Source organism: Ambystoma mexicanum, chromosome 1q (assembly GCF_040938575.1).
Source record: "Ambystoma mexicanum isolate Mex_15411 chromosome 1q, UKY_AmexF1_1, whole genome shotgun sequence".
Classification (NCBI taxonomy): domain Eukaryota; kingdom Metazoa; phylum Chordata; class Amphibia; order Caudata; family Ambystomatidae; genus Ambystoma; species Ambystoma mexicanum.
Genome location: NC_090922.1, coordinates 791,030,394 through 791,052,326, shown reverse-complemented (window position 1 = coordinate 791,052,326; position 21,933 = coordinate 791,030,394). Strand labels below are relative to the sequence as shown.

General features: G+C 48.1%; 1 protein-coding gene across 4 annotated transcripts in view; it reads left to right on the top strand.

Annotated features, from left to right (window-relative positions):
* Positions 1 to 21,933, top strand: part of TPR (translocated promoter region, nuclear basket protein) — a 2,097,972-nt gene that overhangs the window by 799,112 nt on the left and 1,276,927 nt on the right. For all 4 annotated transcript variants that reach the window (XM_069641376.1, XM_069641377.1, XM_069641375.1 and 1 more), the window contains exon 24: positions 13,276 to 13,392. In XM_069641376.1, coding sequence (XP_069497477.1) covers positions 13,276 to 13,392 — 117 coding nt within the window. The remainder of the gene's footprint in view (positions 1 to 13,275; positions 13,393 to 21,933) is intronic.

Here is a 21,933-nt window from a genome sequence, read left to right as displayed (position 1 = left end):
AAAGATCGAGAAGGAAGATGGAAGGCTTCAGCCTCTCGAATTCTGGGCAAAGTGTGGGCTCAGGAAAGTCTTCGTAGAAGATAGACACCATAACTGCTTGTACTGCTTTCATCTGGACCTTGATGAGGAAGGAGGGAGGTAAGGTGTCCTGTTTTCGGAAAAAACAGGACAGATACAGCAGACCGTCTGTGTGGCTCAAATCTAGCAAGGCCTCTGACACAGTCGTGGGTCAGGATCAAGCCTCATCCAGGACCGGCTGTTCCAAGGAGCGTTCTCCATCCGGTAGGAGGTGGAGATCCTTTGATGACCTGCGTGCGGGGATCCAAGAGAAGGCCAATCTCTGCAACGCTGGCTCAGCTGGGTTCGCCGCTGATGCAGGCCCAGAGTTGGGTAAGAGGCGGTCGCTGTCCCCATCATCCTCCACGGTGAGCCTACTGACAGGAGCTTCTTTGAAGAGAATGTCGCTAGTCCCGTCCAAACTGTCTCCAGACAGTCCGAAAACATCCGGGGAGGACTCAAAGCCATCGAAGACTTCAACCAAGTCTGCATAGTCTAAGGCAGTGTCGATGAGGGCATTCACAAGCACTTAGTTGTCTAAATCACCGACATCCACCGCAGCTCTGAAAGAGCGTGTCCAGGAAAGAGGTGGTGGCCGCTCAGCGGGTGTCCTTGCCCCGGAGGCGAGATATGACTGTGAAAGCAGCAATGAAGGAATCAGCACCAGGTAGAGACCGGGTGGCTGCTCCGGCCCAACAACCTCGGCAGAGGGAAGCTATCCCACCTGTGGAGCCACCCAGGTATGCATACCGGCAGGCTATGGCGCATAGACCGGAGCAGATCTACTCCAGTACAGACGAGGACGACCAGCATCACGAGGTATGCTGCTTGGACCACAGAGGTGGAGATCCTGAAGACTTCAGTCCCTGGGGCAGAGGAGGAGACTCATTAGCCCATATCAGACTCTGTTGGCTAAGTTTACCCCTAGACCTAGGGGATGCGTCTCTGGACATTTTATCCACCCTGCACACACAGGTCACCGAAATCCAACTGAGTATGTCGCTGTCGGGGCCGGCACCTCCAGAGCCTCCGAAAGTAAAATCACCCCTGCGAAGAGTAAGTACAGGGGGGCGCGGGCCTTCTGCGTCATCCAACCCCGCTGTCTCCTCCACCTCATGAAGACCAGACTCCTACCGTAGCTCCGGATCCACATACCGACAGACACTGACACAGCTACTGGTACCAACGAGGACTAGTTCATCACAGTGGACAGGGAGCCTGCACGCGGACTGGCCCCATTGGGCCTGCCCTCCGGAAGAAGTCGGTTCCTTTCATTCAGTCATCTCGAGGGCCTCAGAGTTGTTTCAGTTAGCCCCCGAGGAGAAGGAAAGCTTCCTGTACCAACAATGTAAGTTGAGGAAGACAATGTCCATTCCCTACCTGGACAACATCTGGAAAGAGGGCCTGGCCCTTATGAAGAACCCAAGTACAGCACAGACGAAACCTGGCAGATTGGAGAAGTAATACAGGGTGCCTGATTCGGCGCCCATGTGCCTAGGATTTCAGCCCTGGCTGGATTCTGTTGTCTCGGCTGCAGCTAGGAAATGCTTTGCAAACCAGTCATCTCCAGCCATGGTACCTCCGGATCAGGAAGGGAAGAAGCTGGATGCGATGGGCTATAGGGCTATAATTTACACGGCTGCCTCTACCATCCAGGCAGCGAATTGCACTAGCATTTTTGGCCCGTTATGACCGGGAACTCTGGTACATGATGGGCCCTATCCTGGATTTTCTACCATAATATAAGGTTGAGGCACTGGAACTTTTTCAGGACAGAGGGTGCCCTGGAACACGCCATCACAGTGGCGGTAGACATCAGACACAGGCATTCGCCAGATGGGGAACAGGGTGTCTGCGCCATCAAGGTTGGTTGAAGGCTTAGACGAAGGTGTTGGATATGCTTTTCGATGGGGAAAACCTCTTCGTAAAGGCAGTTGACAAGTCTTTGCAGGCGATTGACACAGGCGGCTTGTTCTTTGCAGCAGTGACGGTCATTGTCCTTTGGCTACTCCAGAGGAAAGCCAGGAACATCGCCAAATGGTATGGTACTCTTTCAGACAGCCCCTGCACTACTCCACTCGAGAAGCGTACAAGTGGCCTTATCAAGGCAACGGAGGCTAACAGCGGTGCTGTCCCCAAGGCAGCCCCTCCCAAACCCCCCCACCCCCTCCAAGCGGGCCTGAACCGGACGTGGATCCAGGCCCCCAATTCCCCACTTACGCACCCAACTGGGAGGCCAGCTGGCAAAATTCGTCAGCACATGGGAAAAGATCACCACAGATTGGTGCTGGATGCTCTCGGACAGGGACCCACTTTGGAGTTCCAACGCAAGGGTCCTCGTATCCCTTCGGTTCAGCGGCAAGAACTATACAGGTCACGGCTTCTGCAGGAGGTGTGGCCCATGTTATGGAAAGGGGCAATAGAACCCCTCCCTCAGCAACTCCTGGGCTACAGAGTATATTCCAGATACTTTCTAGTCCGAAAGAAGACTTTAGGTTGGAGGCCGATTCTGGATCTATGTCTTCTCAACAGTACTTGAAGACACAAGTTCTGGATGGTCATGTTGCAGCACATGCTCTGCCAGCTGGAGCAGGGAGATTTTCTGATGTTGCATCTGGAGGACGCCAACTTCCCCATCTCCGTTCTCAAAAAGCACCTCAAGTTCCTGCGTTTCGTAGTTCAGGGTCATCACTACCAGTTCAAAGCTCTGCCTTTTCGGCCTGAAGTCAGCACAGAGGGTGTTTACGAAGTGCCTGGCTCCGGTGGCTGCACATCTGTCTGCAGGGCATCCATGCATACCCCCACCTAGACGACAGGCTAGAGTGTGCCCCCTCAACGGTCCAGGTCAAGCGAGCACACCACGAGGACCGTACGTCTGCTGACAAAGCTGAGGTGCTCCATAAATTATCCAAAGTCTTGCTTGAAGCCATCTCAAGACGCTCCTTTCTTGGGTGCACGACTCAACAGTGACATGCTTGGCATCCACCCTCGGAGGAGAGGGTGAAAACCATACAAGGCAAGATGCAACGCTTAATGGCCCAGGCAACAACTGTGTGATCCATCAAGTCGCTTCTGGGCATGTTGGCCTCCTGCATAAACCTTGTTCACCTCTGCAGACTGCACATGATACCTCTACAGGAGTTGTTGGGTAACTTTACGGACAAGATCTCTCTCAAAAAAGAGTTCCGTCTTGCAATATGGTGGTGGGGCGTTCGGCAGCATTTCATCCAGGGAGCTCCGTTTCAGGTTCCTACTTAGGAGTCGGTCACCATAGACGCCGCTCTAGAGTGATGGGGAGCCCATACTGGACAGTTGCAAGCCAGAGGCCTCTGTCAACTGGAGAAGGACCTACACATAAACGTCCTGGAACTGCGTGCCGTATTCTGGGCCCTCAAGTCTTTCTTACTGTCATTGAACGACAAGGTGGTGAGGATCTTCAGAAAACACTACGACCATGTTCTACATCTCAAAACAGGGGGGGGAGGGAGGGTCTCTGTCTCCGGCGCTCTCCAAGGAGGCCCAGGACTTGTGGTGGCAGTGTACCATTCATCAAGTCATGGTCCGTTTCACCTGGCGGGAGTCAAGAACACCACCTCAGACTTACTCAGCAAGGAAATGCGTTCTTGCCATGAGTGGGAGCTTCGCCGAGACCAGGTGGACCCACTGTTTGACCAATAGGGATGACTTTGCGACGGCGGTGAACACCAAGTGCCAGAGGTTCACCAGCAGGTTCCCTCAACCGAGGAGCTTGGGCGACGTGTGCTCTTTCCCGTGTGAGGGACACTTCCTATACACTTCCCCCTCCCACCCCCGTTTCTACTCCTACGTGTGATCAACACTCGGTGCCACTGCAGGATACTTGTTGCCCTGGTGTGGCCGAGGCAGATCTGGTATCCAGACTTACACATGTCGCTGGTCCAGTCCATTAGGCTACTGCTGTCCCAGGACCTTCTCGCCAGAGAACAGGGTGTGATTCTGCATCATGACCCAGGGTCCCTGAACCTGAGGGCATAACTCCTGCAGCCATAGAGTTTGGAGGTTCTGCTTTATCCGCAGCATGTAATGACTTCCTGGCCAGGGCCTTGTCTATGTTGAAGCGCTACAGACCTAAATGGAAATGCTTCTCTGTGTAGTGCTGGACAGAGTATTACCACTCTGCGTGTCACAACTCCAAGTTATACCATACTTGTTTTCTTGATCAAAGCAGGAATGGCGCACTTCTCTATCAAGGTGCATCCATCTGCCATAGCCAGGTACACCAGGTCCCCGCGCAGACGTTCTCTGTGGATTAGTCGAGGAGTTCCTTAAGGGGCTTGATCAGGACTTTCCCACCGGTGAAGGCTCCTGCCCCGGTTTAGGAGCTCAATGCTGTGTTTACTAAACTCATGGGAGCTCCCTTCGAACCTATGCCTCAGGATCCACTCACATTTCTCGTGTGGAAGACCGCTTTTCTTGTGGCTATCACCTCAGCAAGGCGGGTTGGGGAGATTCAGGCCCAGTCTTCCAAGCAGCCTTACTTTTCTATCCATGCTTCATGTTTGAGAGAATTCTCAGAAATTTGATAATTCCTTTCTACCTTAGACCCCCAGCTCTTTTTGCTGGACCTTCAGGACTTTTAATTTTCATCCTGGAGAGAGCAAGACCTTTTTCCCACTCTCTCGTATTTTTCCTTGATTTGAACTTCTTTTGGTTTTGGAGTCGGACAAACTCAATAGGTATCGGCATTTTACATTGTGACACAAAGCACCTTCAGTGCAGTGTCACATAGAAGTCCTTTGGATGTCTACGGTATAAATACATTCTCTTGGAGAAACTGTTTCCAAGAGTAGTGAATTGAAATTGACTTTATTTTTGTAGTCCCAGCACACACTATCTTAGAATAGAGTGCTGAAGAGGTTACCTAGTATCCCCTTTGTCCATCTTCTCATGTAACATTCTTGTTAGCCTTTCTACAATTAATGGCTGGTGTTAGTGGTTTACTTTTTCCTTCCATTGTGTTTTTTTACCGCAGGCTGAATCCTCAGCTGCAGTATTGCACACGTGGGTACCCATTTAGTCAAAATGGCCTCAGTCTTCTTTTTTTGCCATTTCTTGTTGGAAAGGTCCTTTTCGAGATTTACTCTGTGCGCCAAACCAGTTTTGGTCTATTTGTTAGTTTTGTCTTTGGCGTGCTTCAGTGCTGAAACCTGCCTCTGGCTCCAGCGTGTCTGGCAGGGCAGGAAGCAATGGATTTGCCCAAAACTCCTTGTGCTTAGTCTCCTTGGTTACAGGAATGTACCGAAAGGTGATTGGCCGACTGGCTGTCCTTTGAGGGCAGCCACACTGCTGTGTGAGTGACAGCTAGGCTGCGAATGGATGGTAACGACTTGCATAAAAGGCGAGATCTTTTGCAAGGAAGGCAGTCGACCACTGGACAAAGGAACCGAAGTTAGAAACTGGAAGAGAAGCTTGCTGCACCTCCTGGACTGTTGGTTTGCCCAGTGAAGCCCTGCTGCAGTGCTGAAGCTCCAATTTTAACATAGACTAGAGAAGCCCGGAAAGGACGACGACTTCTCCCCTTGGGTTGGTCGGGCCAATATATATAACTCGACTGAAACCCCTCTGCTGGCTGTACTTCCATTGCTGCTGCAGGAACCGAGTGCCAGGGGACAGGAACACCAGAATCGAGTTAATCGCCTCTAAGCCGGACCCAAGCTCCAGGAAGATCCTCCGAACTCCCTCGAAGCAGGACTGACCAATCCTGAACCACATCAACAGAGTGCTGGATCCCAGAAGCAAAGCAAGGAGTACAAGAACCACAGTGGTGCTATTTGCGAGTATATGAAACTGTGAAGTGCCGCTTATCCGAATTGCACCTATTGCTGCTGCCGACCTTCGAATCATAGTGCAGGAGTCCCCAGACATCCTCCCTCTTGTCCCCACGACGGAGGCACAGGTTCTGCAAGAACTACAACAGGAGCAGTAGCCAACTGGAACCATTTCTTCAGACACAAGGTTCTGTGAACTTAGGGGTACTTCACCCTTGTTGTGTGTAGCTCGCTTGCTCTCATTGGAGACTCACATTGGCTGACCTTTGCAGAGTTGCTTGCAACTTTGCCCTTCACAAGCCTCCCAGCTTGTTGTCCAACAGTGATTTCGTTTTACAACAAAACTTTAAACATTGTGCAAGACTTTCACCTATCTTCAAGAAGTGCCTCAGCTCCCCTATAGTTTGCACAAGTGTCATTGGCTGCCCTGGCTCCCTTAAAGACTATTCTAACCCTCTGACTTTGTGTTTAACTGTCCCTCAAAAAGTCATATATACCTTACTTGTATAGCTGAGAGAAGGTTGATCTGCATTGCATTGGGGGATTCAAAAGTGCTTACCTGTTTGAGAAACTTGTTAAACATTGTTTCCTTCCCTAACCTTTTCCTTTTTGCCACATAATTGAACTGGAGACTTCCAGCCCTTTAAGGTGAGTAGCAATACCTTGGAGATGGATGGGGATGCAGATTTTAATCAAACATCAATAATTCAGACGACACAAATAGCTTGGCAAAAGTTTGTCTTTTAATGCAAGTAACTAAAACAGGGAGTACAACGAACATCGGCAATAGCTCGATTCTCAACTCTCCATTTCATAAAAAAGCTGGGTTCTTCAACTCAAAATGGATCATAGCTGACATGTTGACCTGCGTCATTACCAAGGTCATCCTACATGGCAAACTTCTAAAACCTATCAGGAAGGGGGATTGGTTCTAAGTGAATAACTCCGCATAGGTGTTATATCTGTACAGAGTAATGAAGAGAAATGATTGAATACTTAACATCAGGTGAGGCAACTAAGCCCTCCCTACAAAATGGCGACTATGACAGTCACTAAATGTACAACGTCCCATTGGCTGCATAAACTATAGGACCCCCACTACGTGGTCCTCTACAAGTGGTTGTCTACTAACCCCTGTCGGTAACTTTCCACCTACGTGAGCAGCATGCAGACTGAACAACCAGGTGCGTGTGACCTTGTCTTGATACTAGCTTCCCACCAATTAAAAGTACTCTATCACCTCAATGGTTTAGTGTCAATTAGTGTTTGAAGTTGGCCTTGAGTCTGTACTGTTCTCTGGGATTTTTTGTTTAAGGAGTATGGGTACTGCCTGGTTTCCGTGCATAGGTGTGATCTTCTCATGCGTCCAAATTTCTTCCATCACGTGACTGGACACCACAATTTGTGCCTTTTCTTGTATTTGATTTTATTCTCCAATAGTCCTGACTTCTTTTTCTTGAACAGGCACTTCTGTTCTTTCACTTTAATTGTATCCAATGTCAGCCAATTCTAGTTCTGATGAGATCTTGGCTCTCTTGACTCAGCCAACTCCTTAGCTGAAATGTATTCTGTTTAATTCGATTGCTTTTGTAACTGCGACACTGAATTGAGGCCTTACTCGTTGTTCAATACTGCTATATTTGTAGTGGAACATTCATTCTTTAGTCAATCCATGTGTATCTGAGGTATATATGTATTTGTTGGCGCTTCCCACAATCTATTCACTATAAGCATTTGGCTAGCTTCATGATTGCTTTGCTGCTTGCGTTTCATTGTATCTGTACACATTTAAACTAAGTATCTTCATCATGCTTATGGCCTAAGTCTTTTCATCTTGATCTCAAGATGTCACTTATCCTTGGCACTTCCTTGTTCTTCATAAATCTTCTGCCTCTCTGGTCTGGTTATCTTCTATATGGAGTCGATTCAGTTTTGTATAACGTCACCATTCATCCTGGTCATTTAGTTTTTCTTTCATCAGGGATCATGTTAAATGGCCATCAGATTGTCTTGGATGTAGGTATGGTTTCCTCAATGGGTACTTCACTTTCCATGTTAGATATAGGTATTCTTATGGGTACTGCAGAGTCGTTGATCTTCTTCCTGCTTTCTTATTGGTGTAGTATACGTCACATACTTTGGTTCATACTTCTCAGGTAATGTAGGCGGGGCAGGTGGATGGGGGTACTTGGCTCCTCTACTAAAGTATTACCATGTAAGTGGGAAAAGTGATATATTAATGTCCAGTGTCCTAGCAATTGAAGTCACCTCAGAGTATAGGAATATCTGTGTGCCATCCCAAAAGGATATCTACTTACTTTATTGAACTGAAGGAGTGTTGAAGTGTTTTAATTGTTGCCAATTGCTCCCTTCTAAATAATGCTGATTTTAAAACTGTTAAATGTAATAATTATTGAATCAAGAAACTGAGTACAAGTGTTATTGGAATACATGTCACTGTGAAACTCTGTTACAACCCGACAGCTCACATTGACCCCTCTTGAGATAAGCCTGGCTGTTCAGCCACTCTACCAATTTGTGTAGTACAGGCCTATACCAAAGGTTGGGTTACCTATTTCCAAGAAGACGAGGCTGGTGCAGTCTCGCACAGGTTTACATCATACAATCTTACATAACATTTCAAGTGTGGTACTGCGTACACACACCACTTTTGTCGACGGTATTTTCGAAAGACTTCTCAGTTGTTCGTCAACTTTGGACCTGTAAATCAAGAAAAGGCCTTGTCGAAGGTTTCCATCTCCAGGTGGCTCTCTGGCTGCATCATGCAGGTCATCGGCTGGCTAGCAGGCTGCTGTCAGCCCGTCCGAGCCCACTCCACCAGAGCCATCACAGCTACTACTGCTTTCTCTGGTGGGCTCCTGCTCGACATCTTCAGGGCTGCTACGTGGAGGTCCGCGCACACCTTCACGAGGATGTACTGCATTGACTGGGATTGATGTGATCTGGCATTTGTAACACGACTATACACAAGTGTTTAAAGGCAATTCCAGGGAGGAGTCCCGAGTCAGCCAAGTGGTGCTACGCAACCTGTTTGAGGTCCCTCTGTACCAGAGGTGAGTTGTTACTTCCTTTGAGCCTTGCCACCTCCATGGTTGTGGATATGTATGTGAGAGAGGGGCCTCAACGACCGGTGGGGGGTGTCTGTTCTTCTGCTCCCTATATGGTAGAGGAGAGGCACAGAAGACCCCAGCCAAGATTCTCTATTACGGTAGCAATGGTCGAGCAATCAAGGCCTAGCTTCTCAGGAGGTGATGCAGGCTGGTTCTTAAGTACAGTGTAGTCCCCAAGCCCCCACAAAGGAATATCCACACTCTGTATTGGTTAGAACACAGTCTTTATATAATCAATATTCAAGGTTATGTACACTTATCATAATAACTCACTTTGTACTCCGGAAAAATCAACAATGGCAAATATATACAACTCTAAAGTGGTACCACCCTTTGTATTAGATCTCATTAAAGTGCATGAACAATACTGTAACAATGTCGCACAGACCAATAGAGTGAAACCAGCAATAGAGAGAGGAGAGAAAATAAGATGGTTGAGCAATAGGCAGAATACTGGCCCCTACCACTAGGCACAGTTCTGTGTGGAGATCCCCCCCACCTGGGCAACCTGTAAAACAAAGATGTAGCGCACGCCCAGTCCATATATTGCTCTGCAAGTCTTATTCCCTCCTATAATGTTTTCACCCCCCCAATGTACCTGGTGGAGTCGAGTTCCTTGAAGAGGCGTCGACAAACGTCGAGGAACTCGCTGTTCGGCGACGGGGAATCAACGGCCCTTCTTGAATGCCTTCCCTTTCAAGCGGGAGGCATGGGGCGTCGAACGTCCGTCGACAAACGAGGTAGAACGGCGTCGATGAGGCGGCAGCTTCGTCCGAGCGGTGCGCGTCGGCGTCCTGCAAGGCAGAGGCGTGCGGGGCACCTCGGTGACAATAGTTCTGGACTCCAAAGATTGTGGAGACGGAGGCCCAGCAAGGGCGTCGAGTCGTTCGAGTCTTTGGGGTCTTCGGGTGGTGGGAAACCCACCGGTAGGTTTCTCCTCGGCGCGTTGGTCGTCCTCGACTTTCTCCGGCAGGATAAGCGGTCGACGATGCGGTCGAGAGAGTCCTTCGATTGAATGTTCTTAGGCAAAGGAGCGAACGGCTCCGGTCGTCGGCGGCACGGCGTCAAGTGGTTCCCACGGCTGGGCAACACAACTTCGACGGGCCTCCAGCGGTTACACAAACCTGCGAACCCTGGTCGACGGCAATGGACTTCGACGGCGTCGATGTCCGGGTGCTTCACTTCGATCTCCTCGGCGGTCCCGTCTCGGGTCGACAGCCTTTCGAGGGTCTGTCTTCCAGGGTGCTTCGGCGAAGATGGAACGGTGCTCGATGGTCCCTCGGAGCACGGGAAGAGGGCGCCTTACCAGGTCCTCTCTCGGGTCAGTCTTCGACGATCTCGTCAGCCTTCGGATCGGTCGAAGCAAATGCCACAGCAAGTCTTCTTCTTCCAGCTGGACGTCGAGGATCAGCAGTTCCAGTTACTCTTAGAGTGGAGACTCCACTCCAGGATGCTTCTGAACGTTCCTGAACGTTCCTGAACACCTGGCTGCTTCTGAACTCATTACCAGTGGTGAGAGGTCCCCGGATATACTATCCTGCCTCTCATCCACACTGCGGGTACACACTCAGCAGCCAATCATACAGAAGGGCATTCATGCAGTCAGTCAGCCAATCAGGCACACAGTGCATTCAGGCCACACTCCTCCCTTCCAGACACTCACAACAAGGAATGTGGATTGGGACAAGTACCCAGCCATTCAACACTACACACTGCATTCAGGCCAGTTTCGGGCAGGGCTGTCTCAGTCTTTGTCTCTCATGCCAGAAACCAGACAACCACGAGTGTATATTGGTCACACACTCCATTCACCCAGGTCCCACCCACAGGAGGTACCCACAACATACAGTCACTGGGAAGGCTCCAGTCAGTCTAGCTGGGCCTTCACAACAACCCCATATATGGAACTTCCACCCAACAGCCAGTCAGGGGGAAGGGACAGAGACAGGGCTTCCCAGGACTTTGGGAAAACAAGATAACAGGCAATAGAAAGCAAGAGGCCACAGGGGCCATCTTGTTTCCTATCGGGAATCAACAGATCCCAATGGCAGGGCCTGGGTATCCCAAAATGGAGGACACCCGGAGCACCTGTCAATTTCAGCATGGAGCTGCCACCAGCCCATACCCTGCTCTGGGGCCACCCACAGGTGCCCAAAAACATACACTAGGGGCACAGGGTTGTACCCCTACCCATGGGTGCCATAAGGGTATCCCATGGGTCTGTTCTCCAAACCAAAAGAGAGAGCTGCACTGCCAGGAGTCCCACATGGATTCCGGGGCAGAAAACATAACAGAACACACGGTAAAAAGCAGTAAAAGGACAAGGATTCAGAGGCCCTGTCCCTCAGATGCATTTCCAGCATCACAATGTTATTCATGCTTGTTATTCACAAGCATGTGAATCCATTCCAGGCGCCGTAATGGAGACGGAACAAGTTACTTACCTGTAACTATTGTTCTCCAGCATGGGTCTGGCATGGCTTCACAAGCAAACCCTCCCTCTTTCCCCTCTGTGGCTCTTCTTGGTTCATACTGCAACTTTACATGCTTACCAAATCTGAAGATAACCACTAGGGGTGGAGCTTAGGGAGAGGACGGTCATTGGATGGGGCAGTATCACCCATAGGACAGTAAATGTAGTAGAGGAGACATTCAGTTTTAAAGTGAATGTCTTTATTTTACTGAGGATTCCCAGCCTGACGGGGAATATTCTTTAGCATGTGAATCCATGCCACAATCTTTCTGGGGAACATTAATTACAGGTATGTAACTTGTTCCTTAGTCTTTGTTTCACTGATCTGAAAAGCAACATTGGTACAACTGTAATAGTATATTACCATATAGGTTTCACTTGCCTTATATAACTTAAGGTTATCCTAAATGTAGTTCTGGGTTCATACTGATCCAAGAATTGGGTTTCACTATTCTGAAAAGTAGAGAAGTTGCATTACTAGCTTTGATCTGTGTTCTCAAAAGTAATCCAATTGTAACGGTATCAATTCTTAAAGTGAAGTAAGTTACAATTGTTGCAAGGGGTCCACCTGCAACACTGTTAACAGAACTGTTGTACGTTTGCTATTGAATAACACTGAAGGTTAGGACTCTTAGGGTCTACTTCCCTTGAATTACTGAGTAATCTAAAAGTAACTAGTGCAGTTTTACTACCCATTAAAAGATAGTTGATATTCTTAATGTTTTACTAGGCTTGACTTTCCTTGAATAATTTATTCCTCTAAATAAGGTTTATGGTTTGCATACCATAATCATTGTGTTGGTGTTTTATGCTGTTTGATTTATGACAAAGCACTTACTCTCATGCAACCCCCCCCCCCCCCCAAGAATGTTCTTGGACTGAGTCTGTAAAAAAAAAAAAAAAAAAACTTTTACACTACTTCTGGGGTAAGTTTTTTTTCTTTTGAACCATATGTATGCTGTAAATTCTCTGTACTTATCTAAAGCCTCCTCCTAAAATATGGCTGGCTGCGCTGTCTACTCTAACAAAGTTTTTCAAGTGGTACAGCCTTATACTGCCTCAGATAGTTTTATGAAGCCCTTAGTTGGACTTTGGGAAACTGTCCCTAACCCCCCACACCCTCAACTGCTTGCCTGCCTGACCAGAGCATTTTGGTTTTTTTACGGTGCTCTGTCTCTAGTGCCATAGAAAGAGGCCTGGGACGTACTTGGGCCCAGGCTGGCTGGTCGTTTTCAGCCCTGTACAGCCTTTCTGGTGTGGGGTGATGGCTAAAATCAGCCCTGGGGACAGATCCTGAGGAGCCTCTCTATTCTAGGCAATAGCTAGACTAATGTCTAGCCAATCTGTATGGGTAGTATGGCAGTGCAGCAAGGCTTAGATTTAGGAAGTGAGAGTTGTGAAGGGTTCAGTAAAGCACACCCAGAGAACTATTAATACAAGCTAAGCAGATTGTATAAAATGTGTATAGGCCTTGGACAAACCCTTGGCAATGAAAAGCCACGGGTAAGTAACACAAACATTCACTACTATACATTCACATTCACTTTGGTGTGCTCTAATTGCTCAGCCTAAGCTACCGTGAGGTAATTTGGAAAGACCAAAGTGTGGATTGACCTTGCTTAAATAGTAGGTTGACCTTACAGAACCTCTCTGAGCTTTTTCTTAAAATTCCTCAACCCCAGGATTTGTTTATTTGTAACACTTCTAAATGTTCCAATATGCATTTTTGAAGACCTCCTAAATCTTGCCTTGAAAGTACATATGCTAAGACTTTGCTTTATTTTTTTTATTGATATTGATGTTCCAGTTAACAGAACTGAAGAAAAGTCTATCAAGTATGCAATCGGAAGTTGAGGAGGCACTTCAAAGGGCTAACACGGCAGCAAAGAATGAGCAGGCAGCTGTGCAGGACAGCAAAGAGCAGGTGAGCTGCTTTTTTCACTATTACTTTAAAAGTTATTGATATTATGGGTCAGGATTTTATTTGTTACTTTAATAATTTAAATTAATCACGACTGGGAGGGGAGCCAGCCCATATGCTGGGTGACCGTATTGGTCGGACAAGTAGGTGTACTGTTTGGAGACTAATTTAATTGGTACCTTTCACACCGTTTTGAAAGCCTGCAATAGAAGCGGGACAAGTTACTTTGGGGTGCCTAAACGTATGCTTCAGATTCCAATGAGTAAGCGATGTGCCCTTTTTTAAAAAAAGATTCAAACCGAAAATGTTTACAGGACTGCGTTGTCCCTGCCCCTAAACCATCGAAACCAGGAAATGTGCAAGTCGTTCTGAAGGGCCACTAAGTAATCCTCTCCCTCAGGGTCTGCAAGATGTTAGACAACAGGTATGCCTACATATTTGTGTAAGCAGTGTAAATCGGTTTCACATGCTGTGCATAGGTAACCATCTATTGGTTTTTACATAACCACATTTTGAAGTGGATCCTTCAATGGGTGTAAAAGTAGATAACTGTATGATATGAATGCTCCTCCCATCTTGGCCCTGTCACATGCCAACCTCAATGCAGTTCAAAATGAATTTCCTCCATGTTTAGACTTGCTATGGTTGCTGTATACTGGACATTCAGAAAAGGCAGCACCTGCAGAGACCTCGGAAGCCATGATTTTGACACCAGATAAATGTAGGAGTGTTTATTTTTGTGAATTTAGTCCACCGCATTTTTGGGCTTGTGAGCAAAACACTGCAAGGCGTGTTTTCCACAAGTGCTCTAGTGAGATTGGCTATGCCAACCTGTAACATTAGTCCGGGTTTCCTCTAGGTTATTCCTTACAGTGGTTGTTGGCAATCATTACACTCAGTAGGGTGTGGTAGTAAGGTACAGAGCGCACTAATAAGTATGATCACATTTGCGTGTGGGTGTACACAAACACATTTGTGCATGGATTCGAAGGAATGTCCACACTAAACCTAATGAAAAATAGAATAGTCCTGTACAGTTGTGCATCAAAAGGAATATCGTAAAGCGGGTACATTCTCCAAAATCGGGGAAGAGAATTTAAACAGTGAAGTCTCTATACAAGATCCAAAGTTGTAATCTATCCACAAGTCAGTATCCCTTTGTAATAATGTCATTAAGTTGGATTACGTTTTAACAATAGTCTTCAAATGGAAAGCCAGTCAGCATCTCCCAGTTACTCTGGAAAATGTTAAATGTTGTTGGGTCAGAGTTCATTTGGGATTTCCTTTTTGTTAACTTTTAGTATCCTAAGGTTTTTTGCTGGCTCTCTGGCATCTTTAATAATTTCTGCTGGTACTTGGAATGAAATCTCCCTGGAAGCGGCAACCACATGTTCATGAGCAGCTCTTATTATCCTGACTTACCTACCTGTGCAGCGGTGCTTACACCCTTGCTCCCTACATTTTACACTGGATGAGTTCTCATCCAGAAAGTGTTCAGTCGTAGACTGACAAAAGGTGTGAAATATTCTTGTAAACTTTTTACCTCGGCTCCCCCAGCAGAGGCCAAGGGACTACCAATGATTTTATGTTCCACAACCCAGCCACATTTCAGATGGTCATTTGTGTGGTTTCATCGCAAAGAACTTACATTTTGGCCTCTGAGTGCCTCTGAGCTGTAGGCATGGAGTCTCACATCTGTCTGTGTGCCCAGGAAAGTTGCGATTGGTTGATCAATCCTGGACTTCAAATAATTTGAAAGCTGTGTGAAGGTCCTGGGCTAGCCACCATCCCGAGTGGATAATTAAGGAAACCTGAGCCATTTGGGTTGATGACTGCAAACCTAATTGAAGATGCTAAAAAGATGAATTCATGGAGGATCACCGATACTGGCTGTGCTGTGCACTCTGAACAGTGAAACTCTGCCCTTGGCTAAAATCCTGCTAGGCTTTCTTTCATTGCATGAACAGCTGCACCCTCTGGCCATGAAGCACCATGGATCCATATTGAAATCCTGAAATGAGTCCCTGCTTATACCAGTGTGGCTTTGTTGCTGCTCAAACCTACTTGTTCCTTCGTAGGGAATCCTGACTTGGACCTTTTCAACTGCTTCTCCCCATCAGGGCATCTTTAATCTTGTCCTGCTGCCCCATGAGTGCAGCAGAGCTGCCTGTGATCATGTGTAGGGTCACCATCGTTCATTTTTGCTGCTGTCAATGCTTTCCACTTTGTGGGTATCTTGAAAGGGGTCTTTCAGCGTTACTGACCTATTCACCCTTCCATTTCCAGGAGCTCTCCTTGCACACCCAGCAACATGAATTGGCATTGCAACCACAACTTAATCCTGGTGCCAGATCAGACCTCTGCATCTATGACAACTGGGCTTCGACTCCTTCCAGCAACCTGGTTCACAGTGCAGTTTTCTTCGGACTTAATCTCTAATCCCCCTTCTCCTTGGTTTTGGGCTTTGCTTTCAGTTCTATGTGCCCCTGAACTGTGAGGTAGAGCTGCAGAGGTACTGCATTCGGGCTTGGCACCATCTCTGCAACTCGTTTCTGTCCCTCTGGTTCGACCTGGTCTGTTATTCCACATGTGGTCAGCTGGTCATGACCAGGATTGCTCAACCAAAGCCCCTGTGACATACTTTCACAATAACTGCGAGCTGCCTACAGACTGCCCCATTAAACCCTTCAAACTACAACTAAGCGCTTTGAAACACATTGTGTATAGGCGCTATATAAATAATCATATCATAACTAGTCCTGAATGCCTACTACTTCGTGTGGTGATTTTAGTTAATGAAACATCACACACAAATATAAAGGGTCCAATCATTACCAATTCTTAGTATTGTCCCATCTTCACAAAAAGGAATCTATTAAATGTATCTTTTCTTTAAATAAAACTATTTAATACTGGCACAGCATATCACAGGAATCATCAGAATATCACCAAGACAACAGAACATGTATGAATGAAGTGGCTATAGATTTGGCCAAGGCTTGCTAATTACAGGGTATGGGAAAGAAGGGAGGAGAGAAACTGAGCATAGAGGGTAAATTAGACATTGGTTCGACTGCTTCTTTCTTGTGAATCTTCTGTGTTCTGTAGGTATGCTCTGAGGGGGGCCCCATATGTCCTTGGGTCTAGAGGTGGTTTGGATACCCCATATATAGGTCTCTTCACATTCCTGTGTGTTTATCCAGTCTCGTACCCAGCCTTTGTGTGGTGGGAGGGGTTTTGGATTTCCATCTCCTGAGAATGTTCCGCTTGGCCATGGCTCCCCCACCGCAAATAGTCTACAGGTCTTTACAGATGCTTTCCCAATGTCCCCCAGTAAGTATTTCAGCGGCGTAACCAGGATATGTGTATTCAATATGTCGTCCATAGTTTCTGCTACTTCCTCCCAGAACTGCATCATTGTTGGGCACTCCCAGTACATATGAATCACGTTTGCAGTAGTTGTGTCACACTTGGGGCATGCCGTTTGCTTTGAGGAATCAAATTTGGAGATCTTGCTAGGAGTGACATGCAGGTGGTTTAAAATTTTGTACTGATAAGTCTGAAGTTAGCGCATTGGGAGGTAGATGTGGTATATCTACAGTACTTCATCCAGTGTTGCTCATCGGTCTCAATGTTCAGATCTCTCACCCATTTGGTTTTCATCTCGTTCTTGGATGGGGTGTTGCCTTGTACTATTCTGTATAACGCAGAGATGCTGCCTGTGAAGCAATCTTGTGTCAGGATGTTGGATAGGAATTTGTGCACAGGCTGTGCCATCTGGAAGGACGCCCATTTCTTCATGCAGGCTGCCTTTAGACGCTGGTGTTGTAGTGTTGTGGATAGTCCGGCTCCCGCCCTGTGCTGTTCTAGATCTCTGCAGCTGTAAGAAATCATCCCTCTGGCAAGAGGTCCCCCACCTTGGCCTGTTTTTCCGGATCCCACCTAATTTGCATTCGGTCCATAGTAGGTTCAAGTTCGGGGTAGTGCTATAGAGGTAGATGTGGCCAATAAGCAGGTCACATCCCGCTCTCTTGAGGATTTGTGCCCACGCCTGCACTGTCGATGACTATCGGATCCGCCAGTATCCTCTCTTCTGCAACCTTGACAAATATCATACTCTTAAGGTTCAGGGGAGATGCCGCAAACTCTTCCACACGAACGTGTGCAAATTGTTCTGCAGTATTGTTCCAGTATTTCGCAGTGTGCCTGTGCAGAGTAGTATAGAAGAAAGTCAGGAGCCGCTAGTTAACCTGTATCATAACTTTTGCATAGTTTAGGCCAACTAATTCTGGCTGTGCGTTCTCCCCAGACAAATCGAGGTCAGCTTTTGTAGTGTCGAAGAATTTTCTACCTGGCCAGATCGGGATGCCGCTGAATAGATATAGCATTTTCGGTACCACCAGCATTTTCAGCAGGGATATACGTCCGTACAGGGATAGTGGTAATTTAACCCATGAGTTAAGCTTGTATTCCAGATGTAACAAGAATGGAACGTAGTTTCTGGCGTACAAAGTCTGCTTGTCTGCTGCTATTATGATGCCTGGGTATTGCGCTGTGGTGGGGGACCAACGAAAGCCATTCATGGCTGCAGTTTGGATTGTGGAGCTGGTCATAGGTATTATTTCGGACTTGGCATGGTTCTTGTGTCCTGAGTGTTTTGTGAATTCCACAATGTCCCGCATCGCAGGTGGTAAATGAGTGTCCGGGTCTCTGATGTATAGCAGTGTCATCCGCATAGAGGGAGATGAACTGCAGGGATCCCATGATACGAATCCCTCTCTAGGCATGTTTGCAACGCAGGTATTCTACCATTCCTTCTATTGTTAGTGCAAAATTAGAGGGGGAAAGTGGGCAGCCTTGCCTCGTGCCTCTCTGTAGATCGAAGCAGGGTGACGGTGTCCTGTTGGTCTGTACTCTGGCGATGGGATTGCAGGACAGTAGTCTTATGAGTCTGAGGAATCCTAGGTCGTATCCCATTTTTTTTCCTAGTATTGCGTACATGAATTTTCTTGAGATCGAATCAAATGCTTTCTCGGTGTCTAAAGTAACTGCGACCGTCTTTGCCCGAGGGTCCAACTGGGAGGCAATGGCGAAGAACCATCACAGATTCAGGACGGTGGAATGGCTCGGTCTAAAGCCCAATTGATCCGGGTGCACAAGTTTGGACATATATGGGTTCAGCTTGTTGGCTATGGCTTCAGCAAAGATTTTGGTGTTGACATTGATTATAGACAACGATCTGTATGAGGAAGGATCGTGAGGATTGTGCAGTTTCAATAAGACCGTGATAATGGCTTCTCTCATTGATGGCGGCAGTATCCCCCTCTCCCGGGATTCCTTCCACACTTCTGGCAGCCGTCGGGCGAATTCTTCGATGAGGATTTTGTAGAGGTCTGCAGGTAGACCGCCCGAACCTGGTGCCCTGCCTGACTTGAGGTCTTTGATGGCTTGTGTTTAAGTCTTCTAGGCTCAGAGGAAAGTCGATGGCTGTTCTTTTCTCTGGGGTCAGTGCGGGGAGTGGAAAGGAGTCCAGATAGCTTTGTAACTCTTCTGTTGTCACCTGATCTGTATTCTTGTAGAGCTTGGTGTAAAAACTCAGGAACACTTCATTCACCTTCAGGTGGTCTACCTGTTTTATGCCCAGCTCATCAGTGATGCTGGTAATTTTGTGGAAGGCCCTGTTCACACTTGATTAGATTGGCCAGCCTCTTGCCGGATTTATTCCCTTCTCCATATTTTCTGGCTTTGTTCGGTTGCGTCACATACCAGACCTCCATTCTGCCAGTGTCATAAATTCAGCCAGGGCGCTTTGTAGCATTGTGTCAGAGTTCTTGGCCCTGGTGATTCTGTGTGCTTCTTCTGCTTCTTTGATGTGATCCTTGGCCAGGGCTAATTGGGTACGTATTTCCCACAGCGGACCTTGGATATCAGGTGTCCTCTCAACCACACCTTGAAGGTTTCCCAGATCGTGATGTGCGAACCCCCCGAGTCTTGGTTGCGCTTGCAGAACTCAGCCACCTCAATCCAGAGTGGCTCCAGGAGCGAGTCATCTAGCAGGAGGTCTGGGTGCATTCTCCATAGGCGGTGATCCGGCACGGGTATCCCCATCTGGATATCCAATACTACCGTTCTCCAGCATTGGATCTTTCATGGATTCACATGCTTAGAATATTCCCCGTCAGACTGGGAACCCTCGGTATACTTATAAAGCCGTTTCCCATAGGAAAAACTCCCGACACTTCTGTGTCCTATCTACATTGTTTTAGGGGCCGCTTACACATGCCCCAATAGGACGCAGCGGTATAAATTCCCCGCCCCCGCGACTCCCTTCAGATTTCAACCATTTCCAAAGTAGTGGGATCACCTTGCGTCGTCTATTTTGTCAAGGTTGTTGAGCTTTTTCCTGATGTCTGGAAAAGCTCTGTTCCGCCCGTGCGCTACGTGCGGGTTGAAGAAAGTGTATAAGGGGGACGGACATATGCATTGCATGTATTGTCTACACCCTCACCATTCGGCAGACAAGTGCAACATATGTAAAGGCTTCTCCCAAAAGACTCTTAAAGACAGAATTCGGCGGTTAGTGGCATGGTTGTGCGATGGAGCAGGGACATACCTGGTCTCAGCAAAATCCTCAGGGGCCCCGCGCCGCTCGACATCGGCGGAACCCCCGGTGAAGAAACCACGGCCGGTGGAGATAGGGTCGTCGGGAAGCCATTGCGCAAAGGAGTCGTCGAAGAAAACCTTGTCGTCTTCGTCAAAGGAGAGAAAGGAAAGGTCAATCCTCAGGTGATCACCATAGATCAGCCTCGAGTCGAGAATCGGAGAAACGCAGGTCAAGTTTAGAAAAGGTGGGAACGCCTCAGGGACCTACGCGACCTCCGTCGTCAACGGCAGGGCAGTCGTCGACCCCTTCTGTACCATTGACACAGTTGGTCTTGTCTATTCCTGGGCCGCAGGTGGTGACGACGGGCCCGGCTTTAGCCTCATCGACGGAGATTCCGCAGGAGGCCTGGTGACCAGAAGTATTTGACCTGGTTTTACCGGAGGCCTTGCTGCAGCAAGAGGTGGCCTTGTCAGTGTCCTCGGGAGATGAGTGTGAGAGGGTATCTGGCCCTGCAGAACGTGGGTTACGAGGAATTGGCAAGCCTCTCTCCGGGGGAACCAGCATTCCGGTGTCTACCCTTCTGCTTCATCCACAGTTTATCTTATCGCTGGAGGTTCTATCCACGTTGCGGACCCTATTGAAAACATTGGACGAGAGACTACCTCAAGTGGCAACTCCGGCCAAATCGAGCATTGATGAACCGGGCCCGTCCCGTCGGCCAACTCCGACATTACCTACGACGGTACCAGCAAGTGAGGACCTCGCAGGTGCACGCCAGGAGGAGGGAGAACTGCTAGATTCGGACTCGGACAGAAGGACCCTGTCAGATGTTTCATTATCCCCCTCCAGGGATCCAACCTGGGAGTCAGAGGCTGAATTGGAAGCCCCAAGGAGCCCAGCTCAGCAGTCTTCCCCCGGACGACATTGGGTCATTTCACGCTATGATGAGCAAAGCGTGTACAGAATTCGGATTGGCCCAGGAGGAAGAGAAAAAGGACAGTTTTCTTTTCGACCACATGGGAAAGAGGTCGGTGTTCTCAGTACCCATCCTGGATCATGTGGCAGGAGGGTTTACAGACGATGCGTCACCCTTTCTCGGAACCCGCAATAAAAGGTTGGTCGGAGACGAAATTTAAGGCCCCAGAATCCACCCCCAAGTGTCTGTCCTCCAAACCAATCCCTGACTCAGTGGTGGTGGCGAGAAAATCGAGGGCCCAGCACAAATCCATGACCCCCTCCCCCTACCCCTCCCCCATCCCTTGGGAAAACGAGGCCAGAAGACCAGATGCCTTTGGCAAGGTGTTGCCGGTAGGAGCAACTACAGTGAAGGCGGCCAACTCTCTGGCTATAGTAGCCAGATATGACAGAGAAATGTGGCACCGGCTGGCACCTATGCTGGAGCATCTTCCGGAAGAGCATAGGAAGGTGGCGATGTTACTCGTCCGGAAAGGTGAGGCCTCAAATCATGCTATAAACATCGCTGTGGACCTCGCGGAATCGGGGTTTAAGCAAGTCAACAACTGGGTGGTTCTACGAAGGCAGGCGTGGCTTAAATGCACCAACTTTAGACCAGAGGGGCAGTACAAGGTGCTGGATATGCCTTTTGAGGGAGACCTTCTGCTCGGCGAAAAGGTGGATGAGGTCCTGAAGGGCATGAAGGAGGACTCTGACATTCTAGACCTGCGCAATCTCAAGATGTTGAAAAGCCTAAAATTCAAGATGCTCGTGCTCCAGGAAGTGATCCGGTCCATTCAAGAAGGGGATATTCTGGCGTCTCTGGACCTGCAGGATGCGTACTTCCACATACCAATGCGATGATGACACAAAGTTCCTAAGGTTTGTGGTAGGACGGACTCACTACCAGTTCAGTGCTTCCTTTTGGGCTAAAATCCTCTCCCAGAACGTTCACGAAATGTTAGGCTCCAGTGGCAGCCTGGTTT